This window comes from Cimex lectularius, unplaced genomic scaffold, assembly GCF_000648675.2.
Source record: "Cimex lectularius strain Harlan isolate CLEC.00 unplaced genomic scaffold, Clec_2.1 scaffold145, whole genome shotgun sequence".
Taxonomy (NCBI): domain Eukaryota; kingdom Metazoa; phylum Arthropoda; class Insecta; order Hemiptera; family Cimicidae; genus Cimex; species Cimex lectularius.
In genome coordinates, this window is record NW_019392922.1 from 888,109 (window position 1) to 906,781 (window position 18,673).

The 18,673-nt window shown below is 36.6% G+C and overlaps 1 protein-coding gene across 1 annotated transcript in view; it reads left to right on the plus strand.

The window, feature by feature from the left end:
- Nucleotides 1-18,673, plus strand: part of LOC106669168 — an 86,270-nt gene that overhangs the window by 15,796 nt on the left and 51,801 nt on the right. Inside the window, exon 2 of the mRNA XM_024229323.1 lies at nucleotides 11,863-11,967. Within this exon, the coding sequence (XP_024085091.1) occupies nucleotides 11,863-11,967 (105 nt within the window). The remainder of the gene's footprint in view (nucleotides 1-11,862; nucleotides 11,968-18,673) is intronic.

Sequence of the window (18,673 nt, forward strand, 5' to 3'; positions counted from 1 at the left end):
TCGACCGGCGGCTTGTTAGACGGTTAGATCAAAGTAGGCCGACAAGTATCAAATAACGCCGTATTCGGTGAACAACAAAAAACTATCCGCACCATGAGCCAGGATCTAAAAAATCATAGATCCTGAAAAAACCTTCGTAAAACTCTCAAATTGCTGATATTAGACACGTGGAGGAATGCAAACAAAAAATCTTAATCGAACCATAAAATAATGAACTATTTTGCCCCTCCTCTGTTTCAAAATACAAGGAAAATCGGCAGAACCCGTCCCAAAACTATCTATATATTTATCGGTTAATTAATTAAATTTAGTTTTTCTAAGATAATCATTTTTTAAGAAAAATAATGAAATATAAGGGATACCATTTGCTTTTCTTTCGTTTTTTTTTTAAGGGACATCCGACAGCTTGGTCATTACCATCCCCGAACGCATGCGAAATATTGCAACGCACATTCACACAAATAAATACATTCACACCTGTATACATTGCATTCATTCTATTTGGTGGATAGAGTACTCAATATTCCTCCATCAAATTGCACACAATAACAAACCAATCCAATTGAGGTCGATGGGGTACTTCTAAAATATTATTAATATAAATATTCCGCCATCGACCCGTCCACAGCTCCAGGGGCGATGGGGATGCTATTCCACATCAGCCCCTCCCCATTCACGCTAATAAATACACTCACTCATACAAAACACATATCTTGACGGATTAAATTTTAGGTCATTAATTTTCGATAGAACAGGATTTTGAATCAAAATTAGAACACCCTGTATATTTTATCATCATTATAATAAATAGCTAATCATAATTTTTCATTAGGTTTATGACGACAGGGAAATTATGAACTTTTGAATGATAGCTTAACTACTCGTTGGATGTTTTATAGATTTATCCAAGAGGTCAAGTTATGCAGATAATGTTGTCTTGGTTTTTATCAGGGATGTGATCAAAGAAAATAATTTTCATTTTAAATCTTCGCCTAGCTTTCGAAACTCAGGGCTCTACAAAATAATATATTATACATTTTAATTTTGGCCAATTTAACACCAAATCAAGAACTAGACACAGGATTTTGTAATTACGGATTTTTAGTCAGAAGCTAGAAGAATTTAAAATATTTTCTTTGACCTCATCCCTGATAACTACGAAGAGAACATTACTCCTGAGTTACAGGAAAGGAAAAGTAATTTTTATACTGAGTTCATTTAATTTTGGACAAGAGGTCATACCACTTTACAATACATTTTACATTTTATTACTAATTAACATTCCATGGGTTTTGCCGGGATTTCAATCCACAACCACCAGAATAGCAAAGAAGAGGCAGAAAAAAATTAATAATGGAAAATTACGCAAAACTATAGATAAATAAATGTTTGTATAAGGCTTTTAAGCTGAAGAGGAAACTTACTGAATTTTCGAAACGTACACAAATAAAAAACTAAAATAAATTCACTCATTTCGTGGTCCACTTGAATTAATATACTACAATTAATTAAGGTTTTTAGTTGAGATAAAAAAAGTCAATGGCACGAGCGGGATTCGAACCCACGATCTTCGGCTTGATACGCCGCTGCTCTACCACTTGAGCTATCGGGACCTCGATCCACTCGGACACCAACTTCGCATCTCAACCCCACCTTTTGAATTTTCCCTCCATTTTGCCATTTTTCAATTTTTTTATCTTAACTAAAAACTAAAACAGTTGAAAAGAGAGATTAATAAATTTACCGAAAGAATAATTTTATATTGAAATTCATACTAATTTTAACTCCCTGTACTATTTAGTCCAAATATTAGTACATGGCACGACAGTGGACGTCATCCGGTATTTTCCATCAGGAACAAGCATTATCTTGTAGTATGTGGAAAAAATTGAAGATTTTCAACTTACAAGACGTGGTATATATACGAGATAATATATAAGCATAAAATCACAGTTTTATGACGTTTGGCTTCCTGCTCCATTTTTTATGATTTTTTTATTCCTGTAAAAAAATTGTGCAAAGTTCACATTATTTATACGAGTAATTGATATATTTAAAATTAATTGTAAATAATTTAATTTATTTTTAATTTTCTCAACTTTTTTTTATATTTTATATATATATATATTTTTTTTTTTTTTTTTTAACGGATACGTTTTATTAAGTTAGGTATCATAGACCTTACTTCTACTTGTGAGTGGTAGATTTTACATTTACAGACTACTCTGGTCTGTACAATTTATTTTACAAATGTTAGAGATGGTTAGGTATTTTACAACTAAAATATAGAACTTTTTAAATACATTTTTACTAAACAGAACGTGTCATATAAATTTTAAATAAAATAGGTAAATTACAAAATTGTCATATGTTCACTCAACATGAAACACCTAATTCGCTACACACCGAAGAAACGTTTACTTGAAGATCCATTCAGCAGGTTCACAAGGCTTGTTGAGTTGTAGTTCCTGCCCACGCCAAAATCCATGTAAGCAAGTCGGAAAGATTCATAAATTGGGCAATGGAATAAAATATGTGAAATATGGAAAAGTCCTCCTTTCGGCTAAACGGCGTAGTGAGCAAAACGAACCAGGATGAATCTTGCATAACTGCTAGGAAATAAACAAACTGTAGGCAATATTTACAACAAGGAAAAAGGCTGTTGTTTTCTCAAAAGGAGCCCTGTTCAATAGGTCGTCAGTAATCTCAACAGAATTATTTTTAAAAAAATTTACAAAAGTGGTTGGCTGTTTTTAAAGTTTGGAAACTGTTTCCTAATATGGTGTTTGTACTTTTACTATAACTATTAGGTAATTTTCATACTATTATCAACAAATATCAATAAAATTATAGATAATTACAGATTTCAGGAAATTTACAACTAATTTTAATCCTGTTTGTCTGTCTGTCTCTGTCTCTCTATCTCTGTCTCTGTCTCTGTCTCTGTCTCTCTCTCTCTCTCTCTCTCTCTCTCTCTCTCTCTCTCTCTCTCTCTCTCTCTCTCTCTGTCTGTCTGTCTGTCTCTCTCTCTCTCTCTCTCTCTCTTTTTTTTTTCTCCATTTCTCGTTTTGTCCCCTAAATGCTGCTTTATCTCGCACCAATTATGCTCATATAATTTATGTTTAGGTGTAGGGCAAGGATGTCTTTTGAGNTCTCTCTCTCTCTCTCTCTCTTTCTCTCTCTCTCAATCGCTCCCCTCCACCTCTTATTCGATTCTTCCTTTTTCGACCTTTCATCACTGACATTTTCTCCAACAATGCATTCAAAAATTAATTTCTAATTTAGGAGTAGCGCAACGATGCCTGATAAGGCTAATACTATTCTACCACATTTTTCTAACTCTGTCTCACTGTCTCTCTGTTTCATTTTTATATTTAATTTTATATCTATTTTAATTTTAATTTTAATTAATTTTTATGACGCCATAGGATGAAGTTGTAATTTAAAGAATTTGACAAAGAATAAGGACATAATCTACATTCCTGATTGGTCTAAAGATTGTAAAATATTTCATTAAAGGATAGCGTTGTAATTTAAAGAATCTTGATTTTACGTCTATTGCTATTATTCTGATTAAATCAACATTAAATGTGTTATTCGTGAAGGAAGAGTGTTTTTCCTATGTAAATTTTGTATTAGCCTGTAACATATGCTAGCTTTTAAATTATTGCTGTTGCTATTATTCAAACCGGCTTTCCTAGATTGAACGGGATTATCCTGAATTAAGAACTCGCTAGCCCGTTAGAAAATGAAAAGTAGTCCGATTAGTCTTGAAAAAAGAGGGAATCCGTGTCCTTAACCCAATCCGGAGTGTTTGTTTTGATTAAGTTGGGAACAGGTGAATTAATTAAGATTTAAAAAGAGCGGTTTGAGGGTGCATAAATGTATATATAAATATTTAATTAGGGCTAGGCACAATACGAATCTAGTTTTTAAACAGGTCGAAGCTCCCGCGAGGAGCGATTGTTAATAAGCCGTAGGGGGTGCCCGAAATGCGCACCGCACCGGCCGTTGTTTGTTTCTATTAGTCACATCCTCAGCTCGACGGTGTATGGCACGCGCCTTTTTATTAACATATTTCGCTTTACGACGCCCTGGGCCGTAAATAACCGCGAGTCGTGAATAATTACAACCGGCCGTTAAGCGGCCGGTGGGGGCCAATAAACGGAAAACCAAATATCCGTGTCGGCAGGGAGAAGAAAAAGGGAAAAGTCCTAGGCCAGGACCACGCGATTTGATTTTACGACGTCCATAACCGCAAACTTTCGGACCTCGGATTTCCCGGCTGGAAGATGAAACAAGTGGAAATTCTAAGAAGAAACTCGGCTTCGATCCGATGACTCACTTCTACCTGAGGTTTTGTGTTTAAAATTCTTCCGGACCGTGTTTGTTTTAATTAACTCTTCCCAAGCCCCTCATCACATTTCAATGTATTGGATAATTAATTCACAGACGAAGTTGCGGCTTGCATTCTTACCCTTGAATCTTTATTGCTGCCATTTCGGCCGGCACCGCACGCGACACGCGTAAAAACACCCCACTATCGCGATAATATATAATTAATTGCCTGTTTATGTCTGACAAACCGGCCTCGATTCACTGATAGTTACATAAGTTGATCGCAAATAGGAAAACCTCTGATAGATCCTGTCAGACGTAACTTTTTTAATTAATTTTTTACGAGGGTTCGCAACAGCAGAGGTTATATCAACCTTCGGGGTGACGGTGTTTTCAAAAAAAGCCCATTTGTATGTCGGGTTCGAATGCAGGGCTGCTAGATTCGAACCCGGGACCTTTGCCTTACCATTGCGACCACCGACGCCCCTAGACGTAACTTTAATTCCTCTTTTTAGACTAAAAGTGGCTGTTACTCTCAAAAATGACGTTCACAGCTGAGGCTGTTAAACGACGAAACTTTAAACCATGGAGACAATTTCGCACTTAAATCCACAGAAAACCTGCGATATTTCCTAATTTGTGGCCAAGTTTAAATAAGTCTGCAGTTTTATATCCGTTCTCATCTTTCTGTCCGCGAAATCTCGTCATTTTTTCCATTCCCTTTTACAATAAAACCTTCCATATGCATCACCGAGCTGATTATATAAGGAAACATTCCAGACTATTTACTTTTACATGATAAAATTGTCAACAAAATAAAAAAACAATATTTCATCTTTTTTTTCTCAATCTTTCCTATCTGTCCGCCTAGTCTCGCCATTACCTTAAAACCTTAGACGAACATCAATTAATTAATCTTTATGTAAAGCATTGGTTGAGATAAAAAAAGTCGATGTCGTGAGCGGGATTCGAACCCACGACCTTCGGCTAAATACGCCACTGTTCTACCACTTGAGCTATCGTAATTAATAGTTATTCAGATATCGTGAGATGCGGTCTCACGATATCTGAATAACTATCGATTAACGGTCACTAATCTCTACACATATCGTGATTAACTTCGATCCAATCGGACACCAACTTCCCACCTTAACCACCCGAAAATTCGAAAGGTGAGTACGATCACGACAGCTCAAGTGGTAGAGCAGCGGCGTATTTAGCCGAAGGTCGTGGGTTCGAATTCCGCTCATGACACCGACTTTTTTAATCTTATCCAATACCCTACATAAAGATTAATTAATTAAAAATACTTATTATTACCGGTTTCCCAATAACCAGACTTCACAAATCCCACACCTTTTAAAAAGCAATAAATAACGCAGTATAATATACAAGTTTGTCGAAACGCTTTGTTGAGAAACAAAGGACGAAAAGTATAACCGAAAACGTAATTAGTAGCCCTATTATTATAGACATTATTGCGAGCTTGAATTATTAATACGATTTTACACTTGGAAATAATTATATTATATTAATTCCTAGCTACACTTCATTATTAATTAAATTAATTCGCTTTTAAATGTACACTTTTTGTCAGTAATATATATGTGATTATTTTATGCGATAATGAGAAGAATAGTAAATCATTCTTTTATTTAATTTTATGGATTAAGTTAATTTCCTCCTGTGATCTCATGTTTTCTCTCTTTCTTTCTCTCTCTCTCTTTCTGTGTCTTTCCACTCACTTATTTTCATATGCATTTTTTCTGAATAGCTTATTATCTGTGTTGTAATATCATCCTTATATTATACTTTTATTCTTTTATTCCTTTCACTGCCTATTAATCTATTAATTTCTTCCTCTCTCTCTCTCTCTCTCTCTCTCTCTCTCTCTCTCTCTCTCTCTCTCTCTCTCTCTCTCTCTCTCTCCCTCTAGCACTGTCTTTTTCTCCACTTTCTTCTTTCTTTTTCTCTCTCTCTCCCTCTCTCTCTCTTCCTCTCTCCCACTGTCTCTCTCTCTCTCTTTCTCTCTTTAGCACTCTCTTTTTTCCTCTTTCTTTCTTATTTTTCTCTTTAAATCTATCTTGTCCTCGCNTCTCTCTCTCTCTCTCTCTCTCTCTCTCTCTCTCTCTCTCTCTCTCTCTCTCTCTAAGTCATATCCATCAATTTTATATATTAACAATCAACAATCAATGGTCCAGCCATATGATAAATTATAACGAAAAATCCAACCACCGGAAACCACGTACGAAAAATAAAAGCCTGATTATTAATGGGCCTACCTGGAGGCAAGACTAGTTCCTCGGACCCTCCTATTTTTTTTCTCTTAGCATTCCCGAAACAACTGGCACGAGCCAAAATGCAATTTATTGTTGTTAATCAAATGGCTGCCACAATCCGGCTAGTTGAAATGTCAAAGTATGATTACATGATGACCACGTTGGCCTGTTGAGACGAATCATGACGCATCAATAAAACAGTCAAAGTTAATGTATGTTAATGACTACTTGAAAAAGTAACTTAATTTTCATAGTAAATTTTCCTTTCTGTTCTTTCAATTTTAAATTTAATTTTTTTATTGCTAATAATTCCTGTGAGATAGAAGTGATTGAAAAAGCTTTGAGTGTTGGGTCTAGAGACCTTTTAAACTGACAAATTTTGAATTTTCTGTCAAATTGCTGTTTAAGTTGCATAAAATCGCCTTGTTTGCATCAAAACACGTCCTTGACATTAAGAAGTATAATTGGCCATTGTTGTGTTCGTGCACTAGAATTTGAAAGTATTAGAATTAATTTAAAATTAAAATTAATTATGAAGCCCTTGAGTCACCGCAAAGGTTGGCTCGTGCTACTTTTTTATATGCTCGGTACTGGTCCTAATACAAAGCTGGTCCGTGGTTTTTTACCAGCCCCCGGCTCTGCGTAAACCAGTTTTGTTATGCATCTGTAGCCGAAGGGGCGTTAATTAAGAACAAGGGGCACCTTGTAGGAATTCAGATTTCGCCATTTCTACCGATTTCGTATCCGTTGAGGCTTTGAAAAACGTCTTCTCCTCTGAGCGATCCGTGAAAATCCGTTGTGCATACTCACAAAAAGGATTGTCGTCCTTTTCTTTTCTTCGTCGGCGGTTGAAGACCAGACTGAAAGGATAGGAAGTTCACGATGAACCCAGGTAGTGACACCGGAACACAGGACATTGGGTAATGAGAGACACCCCTCACCCCACAAAAAAAGCGCATCCTTACCCCCAAAGCACACAGATAAAAAAGTCCCTTACCCCTCGGGCCGATATACATATATTTGAATGCGGACTATAAAAATTTTCATACGGTGAACCTCTCACCCCTTCCGGGTCGGTGGGAACCTCTCATCCCCCTGTCTACCTGTATCTGTCCGACCTGCTTCAACCCTTCCTCCGGCGCGCAACCCGGCACATTATTCAAAATAGGGTTGTGTTATTTAAAATAGCTGTCTTCCCTTCCTTTTTTTCTCATGGTACCTGAGAGAGATCTAGGTATCATCAGGGGTTCCTTTGCATAGACTCCCCTATGCAAACTCTATGCAAAGGGGTCATCCTTGAGGGGTGGCTCTTTTTTCAATGCGACCGTCTATCTGTGAACCCGTTCGTAAAAAACGTTACCTATCAAATACGGGGATTTAATATCGATTATTAAGTACCTGTTGCGGAAGGGTTCCGTGTGGGAAATAGACGCATCCGATAGATAATCGGGGGACGGCTAATTTCCCTACGATCTTTCTAACGTAACGTACCCCCCGACCGTTATCCGGCCAAGAGATTTAACCGTTTTTCCGTCTTACCCGGCATAACGTACACGATTGAGCCTTGTATCGCTGGAACGGGAAAAAAATTCCACTGTCGGTATGATTTATCTCTTGAAGAGAAAGAGAAGAGATGCGTGCAGCAAGAAACCACACTTCAATTGTCCCTGCGATTTATCATCGAGCTCTTCTTTTTCGGGATTTACCAGCCTTATTAACATAACAACATCGACCCACCTGTTTTTCTTGTATGTTTGTTTTAATTACAACTAACAAGTTGTATATTTTAGTATATTTTACCAAAGAGGGGTGCATATAATCGTGCACGGTGGCCGGCCAAGGCTTCCGAGACGCCCGCTTAAATTATTCACTTAGAAAAGAATAAATCTTCATATAAAAAGCTTATTTAAACAGGCTGGGGATGTTTGTTTTCATTGAGCTCTTATTATGAATATATGGATGGTATGGAGGCGTTATACATAAATATTAAACGATCGCGAATAAAATTGTAATATAAATTAATAAAACCAACATAGTCCACCCCGTAATTCGAATGGGTACAGGTAACAGAGTGTACGAGAAAGGGTACAACGACAATTGCTCAACACGAGGAGGGTTGAATAAAGGGTCGACGGTTCAAAGGTTATTATAGGTCATCCATCCGACAATCCTGCTGTTGAACTATTAACTAAAAGAAAAAAAAACCTATAACCACTATTGAAACTCGTTTTAAAATTACAAACCGTGAACACAAGTTTTTTCCAAAAAAAAATTCTTCAGAGTTAAAATTTGATTGCTCGGCATTTTAAGCATCCTGGAAAGTTCAGCTTGAGGGAAATTTTCCATAAGTAAACAGCAGGACGGCTTAGTGGCCGAAGAGATCGCAAACCAACTTTGAATAACGACGCTTTGAAGGTGTTGCGATGTCCAACCCTAGGTGGACCGTGGTCCATTTTTATATCGTACTGAACAATTAAAAATTTATTCTTTGTAATAATTATAAATGGCCTTTCCAGTTAATAGTTGATGAACAATATCTCATTATCAAGTGATCACACTAAAAAAGAGTTGGTGTCTGGTACTAAGTCCTAATGTCAACAATTTTGCGCCAAAAAGTGTATCGTCATAATACGTCATTGGCCAAGAGTTCATATCTCAAAAATGGCATCACAGAAGCACATAGAACTTTGATTTTAAACAATTAATCAGAAGTCGTGAGATGCGGTCTGGTGTGATGTAGGTTTCAGAAAAATATTTTTTTTATCGTGCCAACGTTTCGATCTTTATTGAGATCATCTTCAGGGCTCAAAGTGTTTGTGTTCTGTGTAATTGTGCCATTCTTGCGTGTCGTGTTGAGAGTGCCCATTTGATTTTAAAGTTCTTCATAAACATCCAACTTACATCCACCTTACTAGCCTAGCTATCTTTAACGATTTTTCATTTATCTCTCATCTGAAGTGCTTTATTAGAAGTAAAAAAAGGTATGAAGATGACGAAGCATACAAAGGAGGAAACCAATTTTAGATATGTACTAATATCGTGAAGCCAACCCATATAACATAGTTGGGGGGAGGGTGTTAGCAGAATCTGGGATTCATACTTCAACCATTTCCAGACATTCATCATAAAAAGGAAAATTGACACCCATATGTGAAAAAATTTGGAAATCACATCTTCCTTTCTTGCGCCAAACTATGATTAATTTTTTAATCATCATAACATGCGCCCAAAATTGGTCCTTTGTGATAATTCTAGATGATATAAAGTGTCGGTGACATTTTTTTGGTTTTGTTTACGAGGGTTCGCAACAGCAGAGGTCGTATCAAAGGGGTGCCGGTGCTTTAAAAACAGCCCAGTTGCAAATATGTCGGGACCATTGCCTAAAAGTAGTGAGCGCCGTTGCGGCCACCGACGTCCCTGGTGAAAGTTTGGTAGTCAATGAAGAGGGTCATAAGCTTTCTGAACACTACGGAGGCTTTATTTCTTCTCCCACTGTCAACAATTGTTTTGTACCAAAAATTATGTACTCATAGTCCAGTATAGTCAGTCATAAAGGCCCAAATTTTTTCATGACCTTGCAGAACTCTCGTTTCAAAAATGGCATCAAAGAACCCTGAGCTGGGGCGTCGGTGGCCGCAACGGTTTAGGCGTTGATACGGCGTTCATCATTGTAAGGTAAACGTCCCGACATACTTACAAATAAGCTTTTTTTTTCAAAAACACCGGCGGGTTGATATAACCTCTACTGTTGCGAATAAAACTCGTCTATCTCCTACGGATTTTCATTACTTCGTTCATCGAGAGGTTAAAAAACAGGATAGCAGCTTCCTGGACAAAGAAGGTCACCAACGAACTTTGGATAGCGACGCCTTGAAGATTATCCTGAAGTATAACGCAAAATAAAGGGGTAGAGAGATGTCAGCAGAAGCTGGAGTTCATGCTTCAAACATTTCCAGACATTTGTCAATATGGATAGATAATAAAGCTCTATAAATTTGATAATTATTCAGAAATCGTGAGATGCGGTCTGGTGTGATGTAGGTTTCAGAAAAACATTTTCTTTATCGTGCCAACGTTTCGATCTTTATTGAGATCATCTTCAGGGCCTGGGATTTACAAACATTGTTTACATTTAACAAATACATTTAGGATGTGGAAAAGTGAATTTATACAATGCAAAATATATTTTTTATATTCAATCAAAGTACTTCTACTCACTCAAAGTGTTTGTCTTCTGTGTAATTGTGCCATTCTTGCGTGTCGTGTTGAGAGTGGTCACGATAAACAAAATGTTTTTTTGAAACCTACATCACACCAGACCGCATCTCACGATTTCTGAATAATTATCGACTAACGGTCACTAATCTCCACACATTTCTATAAATTTGATTTGTAGATCTTGCGTGAAATTATATCTATAACGTGCGATGAAAAGATGAAGTAAGAAATGAAAACATGGTGGAGGAAACCAAGTATTAGCAAAGGGTGCGTTGGCTATTGGGCTACTGTCCAGGATGTCTTCGGTCTTCTTCAAAGTTCGGATTGATTCACAAGGCGAATAAATCATGGCCGAGTAAATCATTATCCCAGCTCCCGGTATTAATAGGTAACACGTACTGATATAAATCTCGATCTGCTCAATCAAGATATGTAAATACGGACACACTTCGCTACAAGAGTCCGCCCCCTCCCCCGTCCCAATTACTTGGCCCGTTCTTAAATTTTGCCCACTTGCGGGTGTAAACTTTGCTTTTTGTTCCCCGGTGATGGAAAAAAACGGTGAAAATCCCCTTTTCTAACACATGCTCGGAATTTGTATGAGCAGTGGCGTCGTGCCGATTCGGCCGGATTAACCTCCGACATCTAGACGTCATGCAAATCCCGATGCTAAAGTTTAAATAATTTTTAGGCAAAAAGTTTGAACATAAAAACATTTCGTTTGTTTCGTTGTTAATTACAATAATTTGCTTCATCACCATAATAAACATTGATTGCCTTTATTTTTTACATTTTGTCATAGTTTGTCAAACTCGCATTATGAAAGCAAATCTTAATTCCTGGAAGTAAAATAAATTTTACAATACAACATGGTAGTTTGATTCAGTATCCCATACAAAATGAACCGAAGAGCAAATTTTTCTGATCAACAACTAGTTAATATGAGCGACTGTTTTATTGACAGTGGTGGTGGTATTGCGCGTCGTGCAGTCGAGTTGTGCTCCCGGAAATTTCCTGATCGCCCCAGAGTAAACCACAAAAGGTTTATTCGTATTGGTCGCGATATGTGGAGAGATACGGATTAGTTGCTGTTCAATCACCAAGAAACCGGCAGTGTAATTTCGACGAGGAGGTGAATATTTTACTGTATGTCCGGGAAAATCCCAATTCCTCTCGCCGAAATGTTAGAAGAATTTGAGGTTTTGCAAAAAATAAATTTAGAGAGTTACAATTTTAAGGCGTATCGCTCTCATATTGTCCAAGGATTCCGGGACTCTGATTATGACAGGCGTCTAACGTTCCTTGCACAAATGTCGATTTTGGAGGCTGAAGAAACCGTTCTTTCATACATCCTATGGACTTAGAAATCCAACTTCAGCCCTAATGGCATACTAAACCGTTGGAATTTTCGAAGTGTGCAGAGGAAAATCCGAGAATTTTGTATTCTTGTCGTCATCAGGCGGTTCACAGTATCAACGTTTGGTGTGGCAATAAATTATTTGGGCTTTTTTGTTAGGAAATAATTTAAATGGTGCTCAGTTCCTCAATTTTCTGAGGGAGACTATTTGGAGATAGTGACGTAGGTTTTAGAAAAACATTTTCTTTGTCCTGCCAACGTTTCGATCTTTAACGAGACCATCTTCAGGGCGCAAAGTGTTTGTTTTCCGTGTAGATGTGTCATTCTTGTGACTCGTGTTGATAGTGCCCACACGTCACACCAGACCGCACCTCACGATCTCCAAATAATCATTGCCTAACGTGTCACTAAACACCGCAGATTTTTGAATGAGGTTTTACCAACACCGTTAGATGATGTTCTTTTTCATCAACGACAGAGAATGATTCTCCAGTTTGATGCCTCGGACACAATTCTTTGCAGGGAAGACGTTATTTGAATCGTCTCTTCCGGGATAGGTGGAAAGGACTTCATGATCCGATTTGTTGGCCTCCTCGATCGCCCGATTTAACTCCACTTGACTATTTTCTGTCGGGCCAATTAAAAAACCGTGTCTACACCAACCATAATCGGCAAACTCAGTTGAAGAACTGCGGCAAGGGATAGGAAATGCTTGCCAATCCATCTCCCCTCACTCTGTCGCTCTGACCACCTGTGAAGAGTGGTTAAAAAAAGTAAATCTTTCTTCTTTACGCAAGGCAGGCAGTTCGAACATGAAATTTGATTAATAAATAGAAAACCAAATGAATAAAACCCGATTCCACCATTGTTTTCAGCGTAAAAAAATCCTTTAAAATGATGTCAGGATGTATAGGAAACGTACTTGAAATTTTAAAGTTGAACTGAGCCTGAGGTACCCTTTATAATTTATCTCAAAAATACAGAAAAAAATTTAAACTAGGCTAAAAAATATTAAACACGTATGCTTTGTTTTTTTGATAGCCTCATTGGTTCAGGAGAAATTCAGCCGAGCAATCAAAAAAGGACATCCTGTATAGGAAAGCGTCCTTTGAAAATCTATCCTTGGCCCTTTCTTCGATTTTTACTTTAGTCCACTAATTTTCGCTAAAATTTATTTAGAAATCGATTAACGGTCACTAATCACCACACATTTCGCTAAAATATCTATTTTTCTCTTATTTCTATCAAACTTGTTCCTATACAGTTCAATTAAAGTTTTGTAGTATGTTTTCTCTTTAGAATAGTCCTAATTCACTTTTTGCCATAACTTTGTCATTTTTGACCTATTTAAGATCCGATTGCCCGATTGTTTTCAGCGGAAAAGTCCTTTAAAATGTCTTAGATAGAAAGCTAATATATTTTTTTAGGTCGAATTCGATGGTATTGACAAATTCTTTGTACCAATAAATGCCTTACCCTTAATAAATCATCACAATTAAAGACAGGTTTTTTTTTATAATTTACTAAAACGAATCCTAGATTTCCATAAATGCGAAAAGTTTAACGATTTTCTCGTGAACTAAGGCAATAAATTAAAGTTTTTAAAATCGAATATCTTCACTAAACTGGCCACAGGGGACAATTAGCTTATGTTTCATCTGGATATCAGGAAAATCTCTCAATTTTTATTTTTTTCTGTGACAGTTTGACCATGATCCTCCTAATTTTTCTTTTTCTTTCTTAATAAAATATTCCTGCTTTTTATTTCTCTTGAGCATTAAATGTCTTAAAATTGATCTATCGTTGTAAATATTTTCAACTTACCGTTTTTCATGTTTTAAATTTTTGGGAATGTATTATACCCTTAGCACTATTGGCCAGCATATTTTTACCCAAAAATTATAACTTATAAAACTTGTAGCGTAAATGATCTCTCTTCATAATATTTATATTTATAGTTCAGTATAATATTTTAAAATTAAGTGTAGTACTAATTAATTTAATTGAGCCATTTCGTTTAACTAGCATTCTTAATCTTATTTATATCAAAAGAGCAAACAGTTAATTAAACATCCAAGATATGATCACATAAACGCTGTCTTGAAAGCTACTTAGTAAAGGTCTTCTATATTGAAAAAAATTGAATGATTGCGATTAAAGCATGATTTTCTGCAAAGGACTTATTATTAAAATGAACCACTTGACCTTTCTCGGATATCCATTACGCTGATCAGATTTTATGAGCTGATGAATGATCGGTTTAAATAGGAAAAAGCTTTTCAAACGGGAGAAAAAAATAGAAAAATATAAAACACCCACCCGATCAAGCCGGGGAAAAGTTTAACGGTACGCCATCGCCGACATATTTATTTACCGGTGTAGCCACATCCATGAATTGCAAATTTATTCACCAGCGAAGCCTTGAAGGAAATTGCAAAGTGCATTCTTTTTACAAGTTTTTATTTATTTATATCGCGTGCCGTTGGAAATTCCTGGGGTCGCTTTCTTCGTACGACGAAATTTTAAAAGGGGCGAGTGTGTGGAAAGTATGGGGTAAAATGAAAAAATTTGAAAATCCAAGATCAACGATGATAACCATAGTCTTATTTATCCTTAATATAACCATTACGTGTAAATGCTGGGTATTTTCTTTATTTATCTTTCTCACCGCAAAACAATTGTGTTTTACTTTTTTACACGATAAATTTATTTCTCTTTTAAATCATTCCGGCACTTAATGTAAATTATTCGCACACATTCTCATGTTACACCGGTTCAGTTTTATTACAAATTCTTTGAGATATGTTTTTGTTAAAACACGTTTTATAGAAGACAAACCAGGCTGTAAATAAAGTTGTACGGATTCAGTATACGGCAGTGTAAGACGCTCTAGCTTTTTTATGAATAATTATTTATGATCTTTGTCGGTTGGTGTATTCTTACTGTTTAATGTGTTAGATGCACCGACCAATTTTTCACTCACGAATTCTCAGGATCCCCTTACGGTCTGGATAGAAAAAAAAATCTATCGTGCTTTGATCTATTTTAAGTTCATCGGGAAAAACTATCTTAAAGATTTGTACGAATTGACACAAAAATATTAAAAAATTAGGGCACTGTGAACACGACACACAAGAATGGCACAATTACGCAGAAAACAAACCATTTGAGCTCTGAAGATGATCTCAATAAAGATCGAAACGTTGGCACGATAAAGAAAATGTTTTTCTAAAACCTACATCACAGAGACCGCATCTCACGATCTCCGAATAATCATTAAAAACTTAATTATGTCATGTGCATTTTTATTGACTTGAATTTTTGAGAAAGTAACTTGGGGCCACACTTAAATCCTTTCTGACTTGCAGTGTAATACAAAGTTGTTGGATGATTAATACGAAAAATAGTATCTGACACTCAACTCCGCAAACTTTGTTGAAATTTATATTTAATTTTTTATATGATAAACTTACTTCATAAAGATTTTAGGGAAAAAACAGAATCGCCCTAAAAATCCACCGGTTTATCGAAAGACTGGGTGTCAAAACACGCCCGGATGCATTAATTTCGACCACCAATTAAAATTTCCATTAGAACAGTTTTTTTGTAGTTTTGAACATTGAAAAATTCGTAAATTTTACCTTTCCATCCTTCACATTGAATCCATCCAAGGTTGTGTCGTGGAGGGGGTTCCACCTGCATCAGAACACCTGTGTATACTCCAAACTTCTTCCAGCGTCAGGCACACACAAAAAATTTAATAAAAAAAGGTTGAAAAAAAATCGTCTGGCCCATATTGGAGCGTTGGTAGTTTTTTTAAAAAATTAGTATCAATTTTATCGCGGCAATAAGCTTGTAGACAAATTAATAAGGAAATTGAGTATTGCGTTTGTGACAACCGGCCATTTAAACACAATAAACAGTTTATTTCTATGTGATGATGTGTGGTATTTAGTTTATTTATGTTTTAACTAGCAGGTTATTGTGTACTTTTATTTTGCGCAGAAGAATGGCTCTCGTTGGAGAAGCCTGGAAGAACACATAATGTGAATCTTTCTGGAAGTTCTCAACAGTGATTTAGGTTGTTGTTTGCACACGCGTACTCTCTCAATACTTGTTTTTTATGGTACAGACTCTTTTTACCTGCGAGTTTTAAGATGATGACCGTATTGGGCAAGTTTAGAGGCAGATAGACATGTTTAAGGGCAAGTGGTATTATGAACTGCAGATTGCCTGAATATCGGCTGATATGAATTTTTCTGACAACTCTCAGCAGTCTTTAGGTAGAGGTCATTGGGTACTCAGAGATTGGGGATGCACCAGGATGCACTCTAATACTCAAGATCCTGTATCTGGAGGGTCTGGATACTTTTCACCTCTGATTTTTAAGCTGATGACCATACTAGGAAACCTTAGAGGCTAGGTCAGTTAGTATTATGAACTGCAAATAGCATACCATACTATGACCTTTCTGGCAGGCCTCAATAGTCTTTAGGTTGAGGTTGCTGTGTACTCAGCGATTAGGGATGTACCAGGGTGCACTCCATACGTAATACTCTGTTTCTGGAGATTCTGAATTCTTTGCACTAGTGGGTTTGTACCCTACGACCAAATTGAGCAACTATAGCACCTGATACGCCTGACTTTTAGCAGTCTTTAGGTAGAGGTCGCTGTGTACTCAACGACTGGGGATGCACCAGGTTGTATCCTAATACTCAATATCCTGGTTTTGGTGAGTGGGGATTTTTTCACCAGTGAGTATATAACTGACGACCATATTGAACAACCTTAATTCTAGATAAACCTGATGAAAGAAATGAACAGTTGATGATTACTGTCAAGTCCATTATATTTAGTGGTCTATTGAGCAAATTACTTCTTTAAATTAATTAATCTTTTTATGTAAGGTTGAATTGTGAGCCGTAAGCTTTCTATTACTTACCTAATGCTTCAACTACATGTAGAAGATGTCTCTTCCAAAACAGTATTTTATTCAGCTGATCTCTAGGTACTTCATCGTAAAGGGTTCGACAATTAAAGTTGGAAGTAAGTTTGAAGCTGATGACAATATTTGGCAATCATAGATCTAGATAGAACTGATTATGGACAGTTATGATAGCTGTATAGAGTTATGTTATGGCTTCAAGTTTTTTTATTCTGCACCTAATGCTTTGACTATATATGGCCGGTGTTCCTTCCTAGTCAATATTTTATCCTGCTTGATCCCCAGGTACTTTATTGATTCTTTGATTTCGCTTGACATGAACGTTCGTTGATGTGAAGCTTTCTGGCTGCTCTCGACTGTCTTAAGCCTGATGGCTGTGTAGTCAGCGATTACAGATATACGAGGGTACACCCTCACACTACTACCTTTGAGGGCCTGGACTTTTTTCATCTTTGAGTTTGAAGCTGAGACCATATTACAACAGTAGAGGCAGATAGCCCTGATTATGAACAACAAAGTAGATGCTTAGAGACAAGGGCTGGATTGAAATTCTTTTATCCTTTTGCCTTGAAGCTTTCACGTGTTTCTTCCAAATCAGCCTTTCTTCCAGAGCCTGATCCTTAGTTTGTTGACTGTTTGACCTCAATTCGCTGCATGGAATGGTGGAAGCCTGATATTTTCTTATGCGTCAAGCAGACTGATAAAGCATCGTGGTAAAGTATGCAGCTTTATGTGTGACTCCTTTCCCGTAAGCCGGGCAAGTGTGCAATTCTTAACTCGTTGTCTTGAGCGAAGTCGTGATTACATTATACAAGAATGGCCCGATTATACTTCCTTGTGGCTGGATTTAATTGGCTGAATCGACTCTTTTTTTGACAAAGGAAATAATTATTTAATTGCTCTGTGTAAGGTATCGGTCACGTACGGTTAATGGTTTGTCTTTCAAAATTCATGAGGTTTAAAGTTCCTCGTTTTCACCCCATGGATGGTCGGACCTTTTGAATAAAAGGAATTTCGTAAACTCCCATCGGTCCAGGTATATTCTTGGCTGGGGGGGGCTTTACAAAAAAAAAGCCCTGTTTATCAAGTTTGGCATTTTGGTCAATGTGTGGTGATTAGAAATATTAGTGAATAGAAATACTTTGATTGAATATAAAAAATATATATAGTTTTTGCATTGTATAAATTCACTTTTTTCCACATCCTATATGTATTTGTTAAATTTAAACAATGTTTGTACATCCCAGGCCCTGAAGATGATCTCAATAAAGATCGAAACGTTGGCGCGATAAAGAAAATATTTTTCTGAAACCTACATCACACCAGACCGGATCTCACGATTTCTGAATAATCATTTTGGCCAATTTTTAGCTCATGATAACCCAACTAATATAAAAGTAAACTAAACTTCTAACAGGAAGAAAAGACCCTACTTGAAAATTTACAAAATTCACGTTTAAACGCTAATTGTCATAAATAAATTAATTCATATAGCTCATTAAAAATCCCGTGTATGGTCTGTCGTTCCGTTTTATA